The sequence below is a fragment of the Podarcis gaigeae genome (assembly GCF_964106915.1).
Source record: "Podarcis gaigeae genome assembly, chromosome: Z".
Taxonomy (NCBI): domain Eukaryota; kingdom Metazoa; phylum Chordata; class Lepidosauria; order Squamata; family Lacertidae; genus Podarcis; species Podarcis gaigeae.
In genome coordinates this window covers 16,086,253-16,099,337 of record NC_139691.1, presented here as the reverse complement: position 1 = coordinate 16,099,337, position 13,085 = coordinate 16,086,253, and the positions used below count along the sequence as shown (strand labels likewise).

Here is a 13,085-nt window from a genome sequence, read left to right as displayed (position 1 = left end):
AGGTTTTCTGTTGCGGGGCAGGAGGGAGACTCACAAATTTAATCTACTAAGATTAACATCATATTTCAGTTGTTTTAATCTGCCCTGGGACCTTAAGGTGAAGGTCAGATAATAAATGGTAACAAAAGCAACAACAGCAACAATATAATAAGTCAGTTTAAAACAAACAAACAAACAAACAAACAAGAAATTAAAAAATATAAGTACAGTGGTACCTCAGGTTAAGTACTTAATTCGTTCCGGAGGTCCGTTGTTAACCTGAAACTGTTCTTAACCTGAAGCACCACTTTAGCTAATGGGGCCTCCTGCTGCTGCTGCGCCGCCGGAGCCCGATTTTTGTTCTCATCCTGAAGCAAAGTTCTCAACCTGAAGCACTATTTCTGGGTTAGCGGAGTCTGTCACCTGAAGCGTCTGTAACTTGAAGCGTACGTAACCTGAGGTACCACCATCATAACATATATGGAGTGCTTGTTGGGGGTACTCAAAGGTATGCTGTACTGGCCCCTTTTTTCCTCAAAGAAAAGCACTGGTTAAAAATGTGGCGCTTACTGTAACAACTTCATGGTGAGTACCAGCAGCCGTTTATCTAGAAGACACATTGTATATATCTTTATATGTGTTTTTGTGTGTGTATTACAAGGGATTCTAAAAACCAAAGAAGCACTCACCATCCTTGTATTTAACTGTTTGCTCTTTGCTAATTCTTTTTTGGTTTTTTACCCTGACTTTCAATGAAATGTTTTTAAGGAGGCTATTTGAGGAGGATGTATCGCAAAGTGTACAGGAAGAAGAAAAAAGGGGGAAACCAGAAAATTTTTAAAAGAGGCATTTCCCCTTCTCTTCCTCCCAAAGAAGGGGATGCCTCTTCTTATGATGATGTGCATCATGTTCAGATATCTGAGCATGTGATAAAAGCATGCTTTTTGCTAACTCTTCTTTTTATCCAGCATCTGCAAGTGCAATACTGATGGAACAATTCAAAATCAGACTGTGATTTCAGTGATTGGCTAACAGCCTATCTGCAATATGGTGCCATGTCTGAACCTGTGGCCTCCCAAAGCCCTCTCCTGACACAGCCAGTGACCAGGTTATGAAATAGATAGTTCCCAGCCACAAGTCACCATCTGGAGAACAAAGTCATAATTCCCCACCTGGGATGGTTGAGGGATTCCATTTTGATGTGAACGGGCCTGATCCATGCTTCTTCAACTAAGGTGAAGATTGGAATGCAGATCTCCTTTTGCAGGGCTCTGAATCTTGCAATGCAGTCCTTGGCTTAAAACACAGACAAAAGGACCAAAATGTGTTAAAATCCGTATTTTGGGGAATAAGAAGCATCTAGAAATGCAAACATTGAGACCCTAGCATTTTGTGCTAATAATTTGGTGTTAAATATGAATTTAGGTAAGTGCCTAGATCTTGGGGTCTGCAGATATCTTGGAAGTGCTCACTGCATCTCTTCTGTTAAGCATTTGCAAATATTCTATCCCTTTCAAGGGAAACAGCTTTAGACTTGAGCACCATCAGTAACTGATGTAGTTCCTGAGTCTCTGTGTGTAATTGACACACTTGCTATTGTTACATGCCACCCCTATCTTCTTCAGCAGTGTAGGATTCCAGAGGTTGCCGGTGCATTTTATCCAGAGCTCGTGTTTCCTTTCAGGCAATGAGGCACGGCAGAGACTGTGGTGTCTTTATGATATATGGTTTATTCACACATATATACAACCTGAACCTAGGTGAAGCGTTTGCAGAGCATTCACTTCCCAAGAGGCCCTAGCCAAGCACAGCATTGGATTCAAAGAACAGCTGAAAACCATGTTCTCTGTCTCCTTTTTATCAGCTTGCCACTATCAGCCAACATCATGTTCTGCCCAGCCTTTCTCTGCTTTCCAAACTGCTTGCAAACCTAACATTATCCTCCTGTTTGCTTACATCACCCACCCTGAAATCCTAAACTACTTTGGTCTCTGCCCACCAGCACACAGCTGGAGTCTGCAGTCTTCAATCTCTCTTGGTGGTTTCCTTGACCTTACTCTGCTTCGTTCCTTAAGAATTAGGGGTGACTTGTACCCACAAAACTCTGACATCCCAACAAATCTGGAACTCTCTGTCTGGTCCTCTGACCTCTCCCTAGGCCACAATACCACCAGCTCTGTTTTGTGCCTTCCTCACGTGTTTATAGCCTGGCTAGACAGTGTGTCCTTCCTTTAGCTTGCTGTATGGAGGATGGAGAGAAACTAGCTTGCTGTACTAAGGTAAAGAGTTGTCATCAGTACCAGTCCTATTCAGACGCATTGAATTTGCTAGGCATAACTAAGTTGCATTACAATCCATGGGCCTGATCTATGTTGAACTCAGTTGGAGACAACCCAAAATCGACATCCCATTGCTCCACCCAGTTTTGTCTCTGATCTGCCCACCCCACCACGGACACCTGCCCCTCAAGGGGGTGCCCAGAAGGGAATGTAGCCTTCAAGCAAAAAAGTTATTTTCTCTTGAGCTTAGATGGCTATAGGGAGTGGTTCTCATCTGGTGACACAGCAGCTCCAGCATGTTTTTCATACAGGTTTTTTTAAAAATAAATAAATAACTATAGTTTTTCAAAACAAGTGAAGCAATGAAATTTCAGTAAAACAGTTTGAAAACAATTTTTTCAAACATTAAAAAAAAACCTAAAATAATTGATAAGCTAAAAACCACATTAAAATGCCTGTCAGCATTCTACATATCTGGAGAGGCTTGCCTAAATAAAAATGTTTTTAGCAGGTGTCGGAAAGACTACAGTGAAGGCACCTGTCTTGTGCCAATAGGCAGGGAGTTCCAAAGGTTGTGTGCTACTATGCTAATAGATCAAGTTATTGGAAATGCAGAATGAGTGTTATGGAGCACCATTATCTTTGCCTGTTCCACAGATCCAAACTGCCCCCTTTGAAGAAAGCTGAGGATAATCAGAGGTCATTCCAACAGTAGTAAAGTGCTTGGGTTCCTTCCATTAGAACACCACCCCTTTAAACTGTGAGCAGCTCTTCTTGAGAGACGAGACCCTAGCCTTCATGAGACCATAAGGCTTTAGTTGAGCTGGATCAGTATCTGCCTTCCATGGCAGCTCTCTGGGTTCCCAAAAACCTGATTCCCCTCCTGTAGTCTTGCTTTCTTGGAAACTGGCAAGCACTCTATGAGTGGAACAAGTTTGCTCTTGCTGCTGGACAGCTCCCTGCTGACACTCCATCTCCCCCAGGTCTTTCCAAGTCCCCTGCAGTACGGAAGGAAGGCCTGAGGATTTCCCAATGCTGATTGGACTCCAGCTCCCATCAGCTCCTGCAGCCAATGTGGTCAGGGATGATAGGAGTTGTAGTTGAGTAACAAATGGAGGGGCCACAGGCTCTTCCCTGCAGGCTGAAAGCATGGCTAATGTAGGCCCATTAATTTAAGAATATAATAAGAGCACTGCTGGATCGGGCCAATGGCCCATCTAGTTTAGCATCCTATTCTCACAGTAGCCAACCAGATGTCTGTGGGAAACCTGCAAGCAGAACCCACAAGAGAAATCCTTTCCTGTGTTTTCCAGCAACTGGTCTTCAAAAGCATTGCTGCAGCCTAAAGTCCTGGAGGCAGAGCATTGCCATTGTGGCTAGTAGCCCTGGACAGCCTTATCCTCCTCCTTGAATTTGTCCAACCCTCTTTTAAAGCCCTCCAAGCTGGTGGCTATCACCACTACCTGCAGGAGCAAGTTCCATAGTTTACATAACTCTTTGCTGTGTGGAGAATGACTTCCTTGTATTTGTCCCGAATCTTCCAACATTCATCTCCGTTGGATGTCTACAAGTTTTAGGTAGAATCTATGTATTTTTAATTATTTTTAAAAAAACTGCTGTGAAAATGCTTTTTAAAAAAAGTTTTGAAAAATGCATTGAATTTGGCATAGCTCACTGTCGCCATCTAGTGTCCCATTTGTATATTGCCCTTTACAAGACATTTAAAATGTTTTATTGGAGCTGTGTAGCTGAGTCCTTAATGTTAAGGGCTGTGTGTGTGAAAACCTTTTCTTTGTTCACTTTCTTTATGCCATACATCATTTATATAAGCAGCTTTCATGTTGCCTCTAACTTGCCTTTTCTCTAAACTTTTTAGTCTGAAATGCTACATCCTTTTCTCATAGGGGAATTGCTCCATCCCATCGATTATTTCCCTTGCCCTTTTCTGACCCCCTTTTCAATGGGTATGCTGTGAGTAGGACTTAGTTCAATCAACCCAAGGTTTTTTGGAAGTACCATAAAATTTGGTACACTGGGGGAGATGCTTGGTTGGAAATAATCTAGATAGGATTTTTAAGAAGCAGATTCTGTTGTTGCTCCAGCAAAATATTGTTGGATCTTTGTGGTTTAATTTATTCCTCCTTTCTTTCTTGAAGGAAACCTGCTATGTGATGCTGAGCCCACACTGGGGCACTGTGCATTCCCCTTTCCCCCTCTCCCCCCCATGACTGAGGATCTGGTCATCTTTTGTATGAGCAAACCATGGGAAATGGCAGGTGAAATTTCTGGTTTGCAAAGGTAGCTCTGAGAAGGCTTTTTTGGGTGTGTGTGAGGGAGAGTGGTAGCGGGGAGAAAAAGAGACTGTTACCTCTGACATTTCAATCAGTCCTGTGGTCAGCAGGGCCAGCTATTACAGAATTGCTGCAATTTGGAGGGTGAAAAGAAGAGGAGGGGCAGAAAGAACGGCTGTGCTGGAGGCTGTGACATTCCAGATGGGGGCTGGCATGGGAAGCCCCTCCATTATGAGAGGGTCTGGGTGGTAGATCTATGTTTATTTGCCCTTCTTCAGTCTGTTTCCCAGATTTAAAGAAAAATACACAGGAAGCTGCCTTAAACAGAGCCAGACCAGCGGTCCATCTAGTTCAATGTTGTCTGCACTGACTAGCAGAGGCTCCTCAGGGTTTAAGGCAGGAGCCTTTCCTCAGTCTGGCCTGTCAAGGATTCAGCCTGCAGCCTTCTTGCAAGCAGAACATGCACTGTGTCACTGAGCTGTGGTCCTTCATGTAAAAGGCTTCTAGTCCTCATTGTTCTAAACAGAGGGCTGAATTAAATAGGAACAGAGAGAACTGTCTTACTCAGGGCTGTGCTTTCTAGGCACAGGTCTGAGATCACTAGGTCTGTGTTCAAGCAGTTTTTTGTGGGTTGTTGTTGTTTTGTCCCATAACATTCTACCGCCATGTTCAGAGGCAGTAATGGTTTGGAATGCCAGTTGCTAGAAACCACAGGAGGGGGGAAGGCTGTTGTGCTTGAGTTCTGCTTGTGGCTCCCCAGTAGCGTAGCGTGGGGGTGCAGGGGGCCCCAGCCGCACCGGGCGCAACATCTGGGGGTTAGGGGGCGCAAATCCACGGGTTAGGGGGTGCAAATTACTTGCCTTGCCCCGGGCGCTGACAACCCACGCTACGCCACTTTGGCTCCCCACAAACATCTGAGTAGCCAGTGTCAGAACAGAGCACTGTGCTAGATGGGTTGTTGGCTTGATCCAGCAGGCTCTTTATTTTCTTAAGAAGTCTCTTGGGCAACATTTGACACAGAACAGGTCCTATCCTTTGCAGCTTGCCCTGAGCTTTTGCAACAGGGTGGGAACATACCTCCAGAGAATCAAAGTTGAGTGCCAGCATACAACACCTCTTCTTTTAAATAAAAAAAAAGCCATTTAAGTTTTTATTTTTAATTTTAAAAAACCTAACCCTCACAGCCGTGCCCACTCCAGGCTTGTGATGTTTTCCATTCTAAGAACAGAAACCATTTGCAAGATGATAAATAAACCATTTAGGCAAAGAGAACATTTTTTTTAAAAAAAAGCATTTTCTTTCCTAAAAAAAATTAAAATAAACACAGGCCAAATAACAATATTGCAGATCACAGAGGACTCCACTCAGCAGAGGGAACCTGCTGGAGGCCAGGCTTTCATGCCCCTGTCTTCCTTAAACACCTAATTATTGTAACTAGTCTCTCTGAATTTAAGGCAATTAGCGGTTGTCATTTTCCTCTCCCCCCCCTGCAAAATCCCCCTCCCCTGCTCCCCATCGTGCTGTGGGAAAGGTGGCACGGCAAATGCGAGAGACTTCCCCCGTTTTGTTCTCTCTCGCTGCCAGGTAGAAGCCAGGTGTTGGAAATCTTGCCATCTCTCCCACGGTCCCTCCACTGCGAGGATTAGGAGTGGAATTACTCTTACAAAGTGAGAAGGTGACTAAGAAAGCGGGGAGGTGTCCCGTTGAATAGGAAATTTGCTTTGAAGGGGCAGATGGGGGGGAGGAATAGTGGATGGAGAAAAAGGGAGAAGGGTGTTTTAAGGAAGCGATTATGTTAACCTGGGGGTGGGGTAGAAGAATTTAGGCCCAAGGGCCTCTTTGACTTCCAGAGAGCTTTCCGCGGGCCATGTACTGGCGGTGCGCAGGGCCAGAGGCAAAAACAAGTGAAACAATTTTGATTTCATATATAACAACAAAATAATACTGTGGCGGCACCTATGAAAGGCAGGATATTGATACATTTAATAGTAATCATAATGATTAATTTACCTGCAAGGTCACCTTAGCTCACCTCTACCCAGTCAGCTGCTTCAACAGTGGAACTGGAACTTTTCCAGGTGCCTCATAACGCCCATTCTGCATCTGTAAGAGATCAATCTTTTAGCCTGATGGCATCTGCCCTTTGGAACTCTCTGCCTTTTGACATCAGGCAGCGCACCCTCCAACATTTTCCCGAATGCATAGTATTCTATGCTTATCTATCTGGATAATAAAATAATCCTGTGTCTGAGGTTTGCATTTCAGTGAGTAGGTGTGGGCTTGCATGATGAACTTTTGTGCTCTTAGAAAGGAAACCTAGTCTTCCTGCCCACATGCTAGATTTCTAGGTGCAAGGATTTATTTAAATGACTACACCAGAGTATTCCATGATGCAAATCCCTTCTTGCAGTTGCAGTTCTGTGTTAACCCAGGCACAGGTTGACCACCTTTGATTCAATGCAATTATAAAAGCAATTACAGTCTGACCTAGGCAAACATGTTTTGGTCACTGCATAAGCACTAGTAGCCAGCTGCGAATGAAAAGCCGAGGGCGGCAGTGGCGGTGAGGGAGCCACCTGTGTGTAAGTGAGAGTGCAAAGGGATTAAAGGGATAAACTGTTCTGACCACCAAAAACAGTGAAATAGGATAGTTCTTTCATCCTCTGTCTGTTCCTCTGGCAGTGTTATGGACTAATTGGAAGCAGGAGTAGCAACTAATCCAGGGCAGTGTCCAGGAAGAGGACAGTCTTTACCATTAAGAAAATGGGCTGGTCCTACCGTTGATGAGAGAGAAATTCCTGCAAGAAAGCTTGGAGAGCTTTGTTCAGTCAGTGCAGACAATTGTGAGCTAGCTAGATAGACCAGTGGCCTGAATCAGGATAAGGTACCTTCCTGTGTCCTGTGTTTCCCAGGGTCTGAACTCCCTCCCACCAGAGGGTTGGTGACAATGGCAAGGAGGCAGCTCAGGGTAGACAGATGCCCCCTCAGCCATGATCTGTAGGGAAAGGTGAGACTGTCCCCCCTTGCTTGAGTAACGGCATGAGGTTACTTGATATATGAAAGAGATGGGGAAGGGAGTCCACCTGGGACAGATGGGTCCTGATCTCCAACCTGATAAAGACCCCTGAGCTCTGAAGAGAACCCTCTGTGAAAAGTTCACTTGCTCCAAAAGGCCTTATCTCTTCAGAGTCAGGAAGCCCAATTATCATGTTCAGTTTTGCCTCCAAGACAGCAGAAGCATGACAGATTGGAGGGGGGGCGGGCGGGGATAGCACCACTAAGGGATTCTGTTTCAAAGGTAACTTATTGATGGCAGAGGAAGAGTCTGTGTCTGTGGTTGGGACTGAGGAACAAATATTTGGTGCAACTGCATTTGGGAAACTGTGTACAGTTCTGGTCACCTCACCTCCAGAAGAATATTGTAGAATATGGAAATGTTCAGAAAAGAGCAACCAACATGATCAAGGCGAGATAGAGTGACTCGTCTTATGAAGAATGGTTGCAGCATTTGAGGGTTTTTTTAGTTTAGGCAAAAGTAGCTTAACAGCCAATCTCTCTTCCCAGGGAATTCTGGGAATTGGAGCTCTGTGAGAAGAATGTGGGGGCCTCCTAACACCTCTCAGCATCCTTAACAAACTACATTTCCCAGGATTCCTTGGGGGAAGCCATGACTCTTTACATTTTAAGCATTTTCATTCTGCTTTGAACAGGCATGGCTTTCCCACAAAGAATTGTGGGGTCTGGAGTATTTTTTATTAGTTTGTATATATTAGTATTGTTAATTGTTTAAATTATTTTTCTTATGTATTTTATGCTTTTATATTGTAACTTTGTGTTTGTGAACTGCCCTGAGACCTACTGGTATAGGGTGGTATACAAATTTTAATTTTAATAATAATAGTAATAATAATAATAATAATGCTGAGCGTTGTTAGGAGATCCCTCTTCAGAGTTTTTAGGAGATCCCTCTTCCCCGCACATTTCCCAGAGTTCCTTGTGAAGAAGGAGTGATTGCTAAATCACTCTGGGAAGGGAATAGGGGTCTCGCAGCAATGCCCAGCACCCAGGATTCTTTGGGGAAAGTCCTGTGGCTAGAAAGCACAGGTCTGAGTGGTTTTCTACTTGACTCATGCTTTCTAGGCATGGGTCTGAGTGGTTTTCCCCTTGCCCTGCTCCTTTCCTATGGAAAACTTGCTCTTTTAGTGCTAAATCAGAGCAAACATCCATCCAGAGAAACCCCGAATTGCCATTTGCTTTGATTGAGTGCTAAAGAGTGGTTTCCACCGGGAAATATGGCTTGAGAAAACAAAAAAAAATTCCTTCCAGTAGCACCTTAAAGACCAACTAAGTTAGTTCTTGGTACCAGGGTATCTGAAGAAGTGTGCATGCACACGAAAGCTCATACCAAGAACTAACTTAGTTGGTCTTTAAGGTGCTACTGGAAGGAATTTTTTTTGTTTTGACTATGGCAGACCAACACGGCTACCTATCTGTAACTGGAACTATGGCTTGAGAAGGCTTTGTTTCCTGTCTTCCGATTCCAATCCTTGATCGTCTCCAGCTCTTGGTCCAAATTCTGTCCAAGCTGCTCCTGTTCCTCTTGTGAGATTGAATTTGTTGCTGGTGCTCCTGTTCCCCTGTGTAGGCAGGAAGCCTTGCCCGTGGAAATGCATACCCACCTGAATGCTCTCTGCCATCTGTTCCAGGCACTGCAGCTGCCTGGTTTCAGGTGATTCCCCCCAGATGGTCTTTGGTAGTGTTACATGTATATTATTGCCGATTACCAAGATTCTGTCTCTTTGTCATGTTCCAACAGTGACCTGCAAGGGTTTTGGAAATGTTGGGAGAGACAGAAGGTGTCTCCATTACTTTGGCATTCCTCATTTCTTTCCTGAATGCGATTTGTGGTGTTAGAAACAACTCAATGCTCCCAATTTCAGAAGCTGAGGCAAAGGTTTTGGAGATTGGTGAAGAAAGATGGATGGGGGTGGGGTGAAGAGTGGAAAAGATGGGGGCAACAGAAACTGCTGACCACTGCCCTATGTGGCAAGTTGAATCACTGCAGCTTGTCACGTGAAGAGCTGGGAACGGCTGGCTCCCTTCTGGCAAGCCTTATCACTGCAGTTTCTCAGCAAAGAACGTTACTGGCTGACTTCACTGAGGTTGGCTATTGACTCCTCCTAGGCAGGGAGAATTAACAGGGTTTCTTGCCTCAGTGGCAATTCCTGACAAGCTTTATTTGACTTCAAGCATGTGTGTTGTTATGCATTCAGTGGTCTGTGTTTGCCTGAGCTTGACTCAGGACTAAGGATTCTGAGCTCCTGTGTTCTGATTCAATACATGTTGTCCAATCACAGAACGTTTCAGGATTTTGGCCTCTGCCATTGGCCCTTGAACTTTTGAGTCATGATTTGCAGTATGGAAGTGTAGACAGCCAATCTCATTAGGAGTGGCCCAGACTTTCAGAAATGTATATAAGTAGTTGCTTTGCCTCTGTTTCCCAGTTATGTAGTTCAGTAAAGGTTCTTGATGCTATCTCTGTGTCTTGCCTCATGGGAACCCACCTACACTTCATGTGTCTAACATTGCTCTTCAGATCCTTCAGTTGTGGTTGCTTTTCAGTCCTGACCTCTGGTTCTCAACTCTTGACTTCTTCCCACCATCCAGCACTGGCAGGATGTCTAGACCCTCCCTATGTTCCCTAAATCCATGCCTAGCTTCCCTGCATTATGAGTAGTTACCACTGGTGGACATAGATTCTTGCATTGCAGGGGTCTAATTGTTTTTACTCAAGGAGTGAGAGCAGAGGTAGAATACCTCTGTCCTGCCTGGGGGCCAAATGTGGTTCTGCATATCTCTTTATCTGGCCCTCATGACTCTCCCCAAGCCACACTTTTTCAAGCCACACCCTTCACTGGCTCTGGTCTACAACCTTCTGGTGTTTCACTAGGGAAGCTGCAGCAATTCAGCACACCACACGTGGCAGTGGTCAGCAGTTTCTTGCTGGAATGTGTCCTTGAACTGTGATAATGCCTCTTGCTCTTTTTGGATTGAGAGGGTGTGTTTTGAGATACAGAAATTATAAGCTTTTGTATGGCTGGAATACCACCCATTGTAAAGAAGTGTCATATGTGTTCCTCTGTTTCCACGGCTGTCAGAAGCCCTGGAAAGCAACTGCCAGTCCATGTAGATAATACTGTGCTTGATGGACCGGTGGTCTGACTTAAAAAAAAGGCAGTTTCCTATGTGATCCACAAGGGTGAAGTCCTATGTTATCTGTGTAGCTCAGCAACATATGGAGGGCCAGAGCTTGAAGTTGGGCCACCTTATTTAAGGTCGTAAAGGAAGCCAAAACCTCCACACACAACCTGAAGTGTTCGCTTCCATGGGAACATGAGGCTACCATAGGATGCAGACAGTATCCACGCATGCAGAAGGCAGGTGACACTAGGACCTTGGACAGCTCCATTGGTGCTGAAGATGTTTCTCTGCTGGGAGCTAATATCAACTGAAACTTTATGTGGATTGATCAGATCTTGAGTGTGATAAGCTGCCTTGTACAGGAGGAGGTGACTAGGTCATAAAAGCCAATGACGCTGAGTATCGGAAGACTCGGGACAGATAGAAGGAAGGACTTCTTCACACAGCACATGGTTAAGCTGTGGAACTCACTCCAACAGGAGGCAGTGGTGGCCACCAACCTGGATGGCTTTAAAAGAGGATTAGACAAATTCATGGAGGATGCAATTGGTATCTAAAAGCCACCATGGCCATGCTCTGCTTCCACAGCTGAAGGCAGCAATGCTAGTTGGCCACTGTGAGAGCAGGACGCTGAACTAGATGGACCACTGAACAGATCCAGCAGACTCTTCTTACATTCTTATTAAGGTGCCACTGATGACTTTCAGCCTGTGTGTTCTACTTTTCTGCTGCAGGTTTCTGGTACAGCCCAGAGTGTGACTACATCCGCCATTGCATTGTCCAATCCCAAGAACTTGTGGAAGGGACGGTACATGTCTCTGTCCTGAAAGGCAAGGTCTACATTTTGGGAAGGGAGTCCACACAGTCCTTGTACAACGAGGAGCTAGTGAGGTAAGCATGGTGAGGGGGCCAGTGTGTCTCAAATCCTCAGTGAATTAGGGACTTCCCTTGCATGTGAAGAAAGCCAATAGTGGGTCCAACGATTTCTGCATTTGGGCATGTTAAATATCATTTTATTTCATTCAAAATGTTATTTTCTCCACTAATTCCAGAGAAAAGGAAACTTACTTAACTACATAAACAAAATAAATAAATAAAAATGGAAAAATATAAAGTAAGGTAAAACATTTAAGAATGAATTCAAAGCAGCGTAAATCCACAATATGTTACTCATATGGTATTTAAAACCATTTTTACAGTTACAAAACAAAAGAAATGTTGAAAAAGAATGATAAAGCATAGCTCCGGAACTTAGATTCTAATGAGAGGGGTGGGACGGTTTTGATTCACACAATGTGGCTGTATCTGGTTGAATCTGAGACATCTGCAACCGAATACCAGGCTCTGCATTAAGATGAGAGTTGCATTTTGTTTTAGTATCCACATAGGTAGAGAACCCTGATTCACATAACTAAATTGTTGCAAAGGGCAGGATTATTTTTGCTTTATCTGATGAAACTTTAAATTCGTCTTTTAGCTGACCCCAAAATTCTGATAGTGACTTCTTAGTTTCAAAATTATCTTTTATCACAGAACCTGATGTCAAATTGATCAAGCACTCCAGTGACAGACATACTGGCTTTTCTGACACAGCAGAGTATGTGTTTACAACCCAAAAGTTTTCTTTAATTTTTTCATGGAGTACTTCCAGAAAATAACAGTTGAAACTATAGAGCAAACTTAGCAGGTGAATGTGAAACTCATTTAAGATTTCTGCAGGCATGGCAGAATCTAGTTTTTCTCTAAATTCTTTTACCATTTGGAAGCTGTCTAGATTTCAAATTTTCATTGATTCTGCCCAAAACTTGATTTTCTTTTAAAGGCTTGTAAAGTGGTACCTCCGGTTGTGGATGAGATTCGTTCTGGAGCTCTGGTCAGATCCCAAGGTTTCTGCAACCAGAGGTGCCTGTTCTGCGCATGCGCACAGCACGGTAGAGTGCTACTGTGCATGTGTGTGCAGCGAAACCCGGAAATATACTTCTGGGTTTGCCGTGTGCATATCTCAAAGGATATTAACAAGAGGGGCACATAAGTGGAGGTACCACTTTACTTTATCACTAGCATTAAAAAAAAAGGTACTGCTTTTCCTTGAAGTGAGAGACTTAAGTCATTAACTTTTTAAATAAAAAATCTGTTAAATATGCCAATTTTATGAGCCAATGCTCCTCACACAACCTGTCTCCCAAAGCAAAGTGATCATCTGACTTTGAAATGAGAAACTTCAGCCTTCATTTCAAAGAGTTGAGTCAAAGTTTTGCCACGAGAAAGCTACCTTACTTCTGTGTGAAGAAGTAAAGATGTGTGCAGACTCCCCATGTACAACATACAACATTTT

The 13,085-nt window shown here is 44.0% G+C and overlaps 1 protein-coding gene across 2 annotated transcripts in view; it reads left to right on the top strand.

The window, feature by feature from the left end:
• The window catches only part of ASS1 (argininosuccinate synthase 1), a 78,572-nt gene that overhangs the window by 54,244 nt on the left and 11,243 nt on the right, over positions 1-13,085 (top strand). For both annotated transcript variants that reach the window (XM_083721490.1, XM_083721491.1), the window contains exon 13: positions 11,485-11,641. In XM_083721490.1, the coding sequence (XP_083577616.1) occupies positions 11,485-11,641 (157 nt within the window). The remainder of the gene's footprint in view (positions 1-11,484; positions 11,642-13,085) is intronic.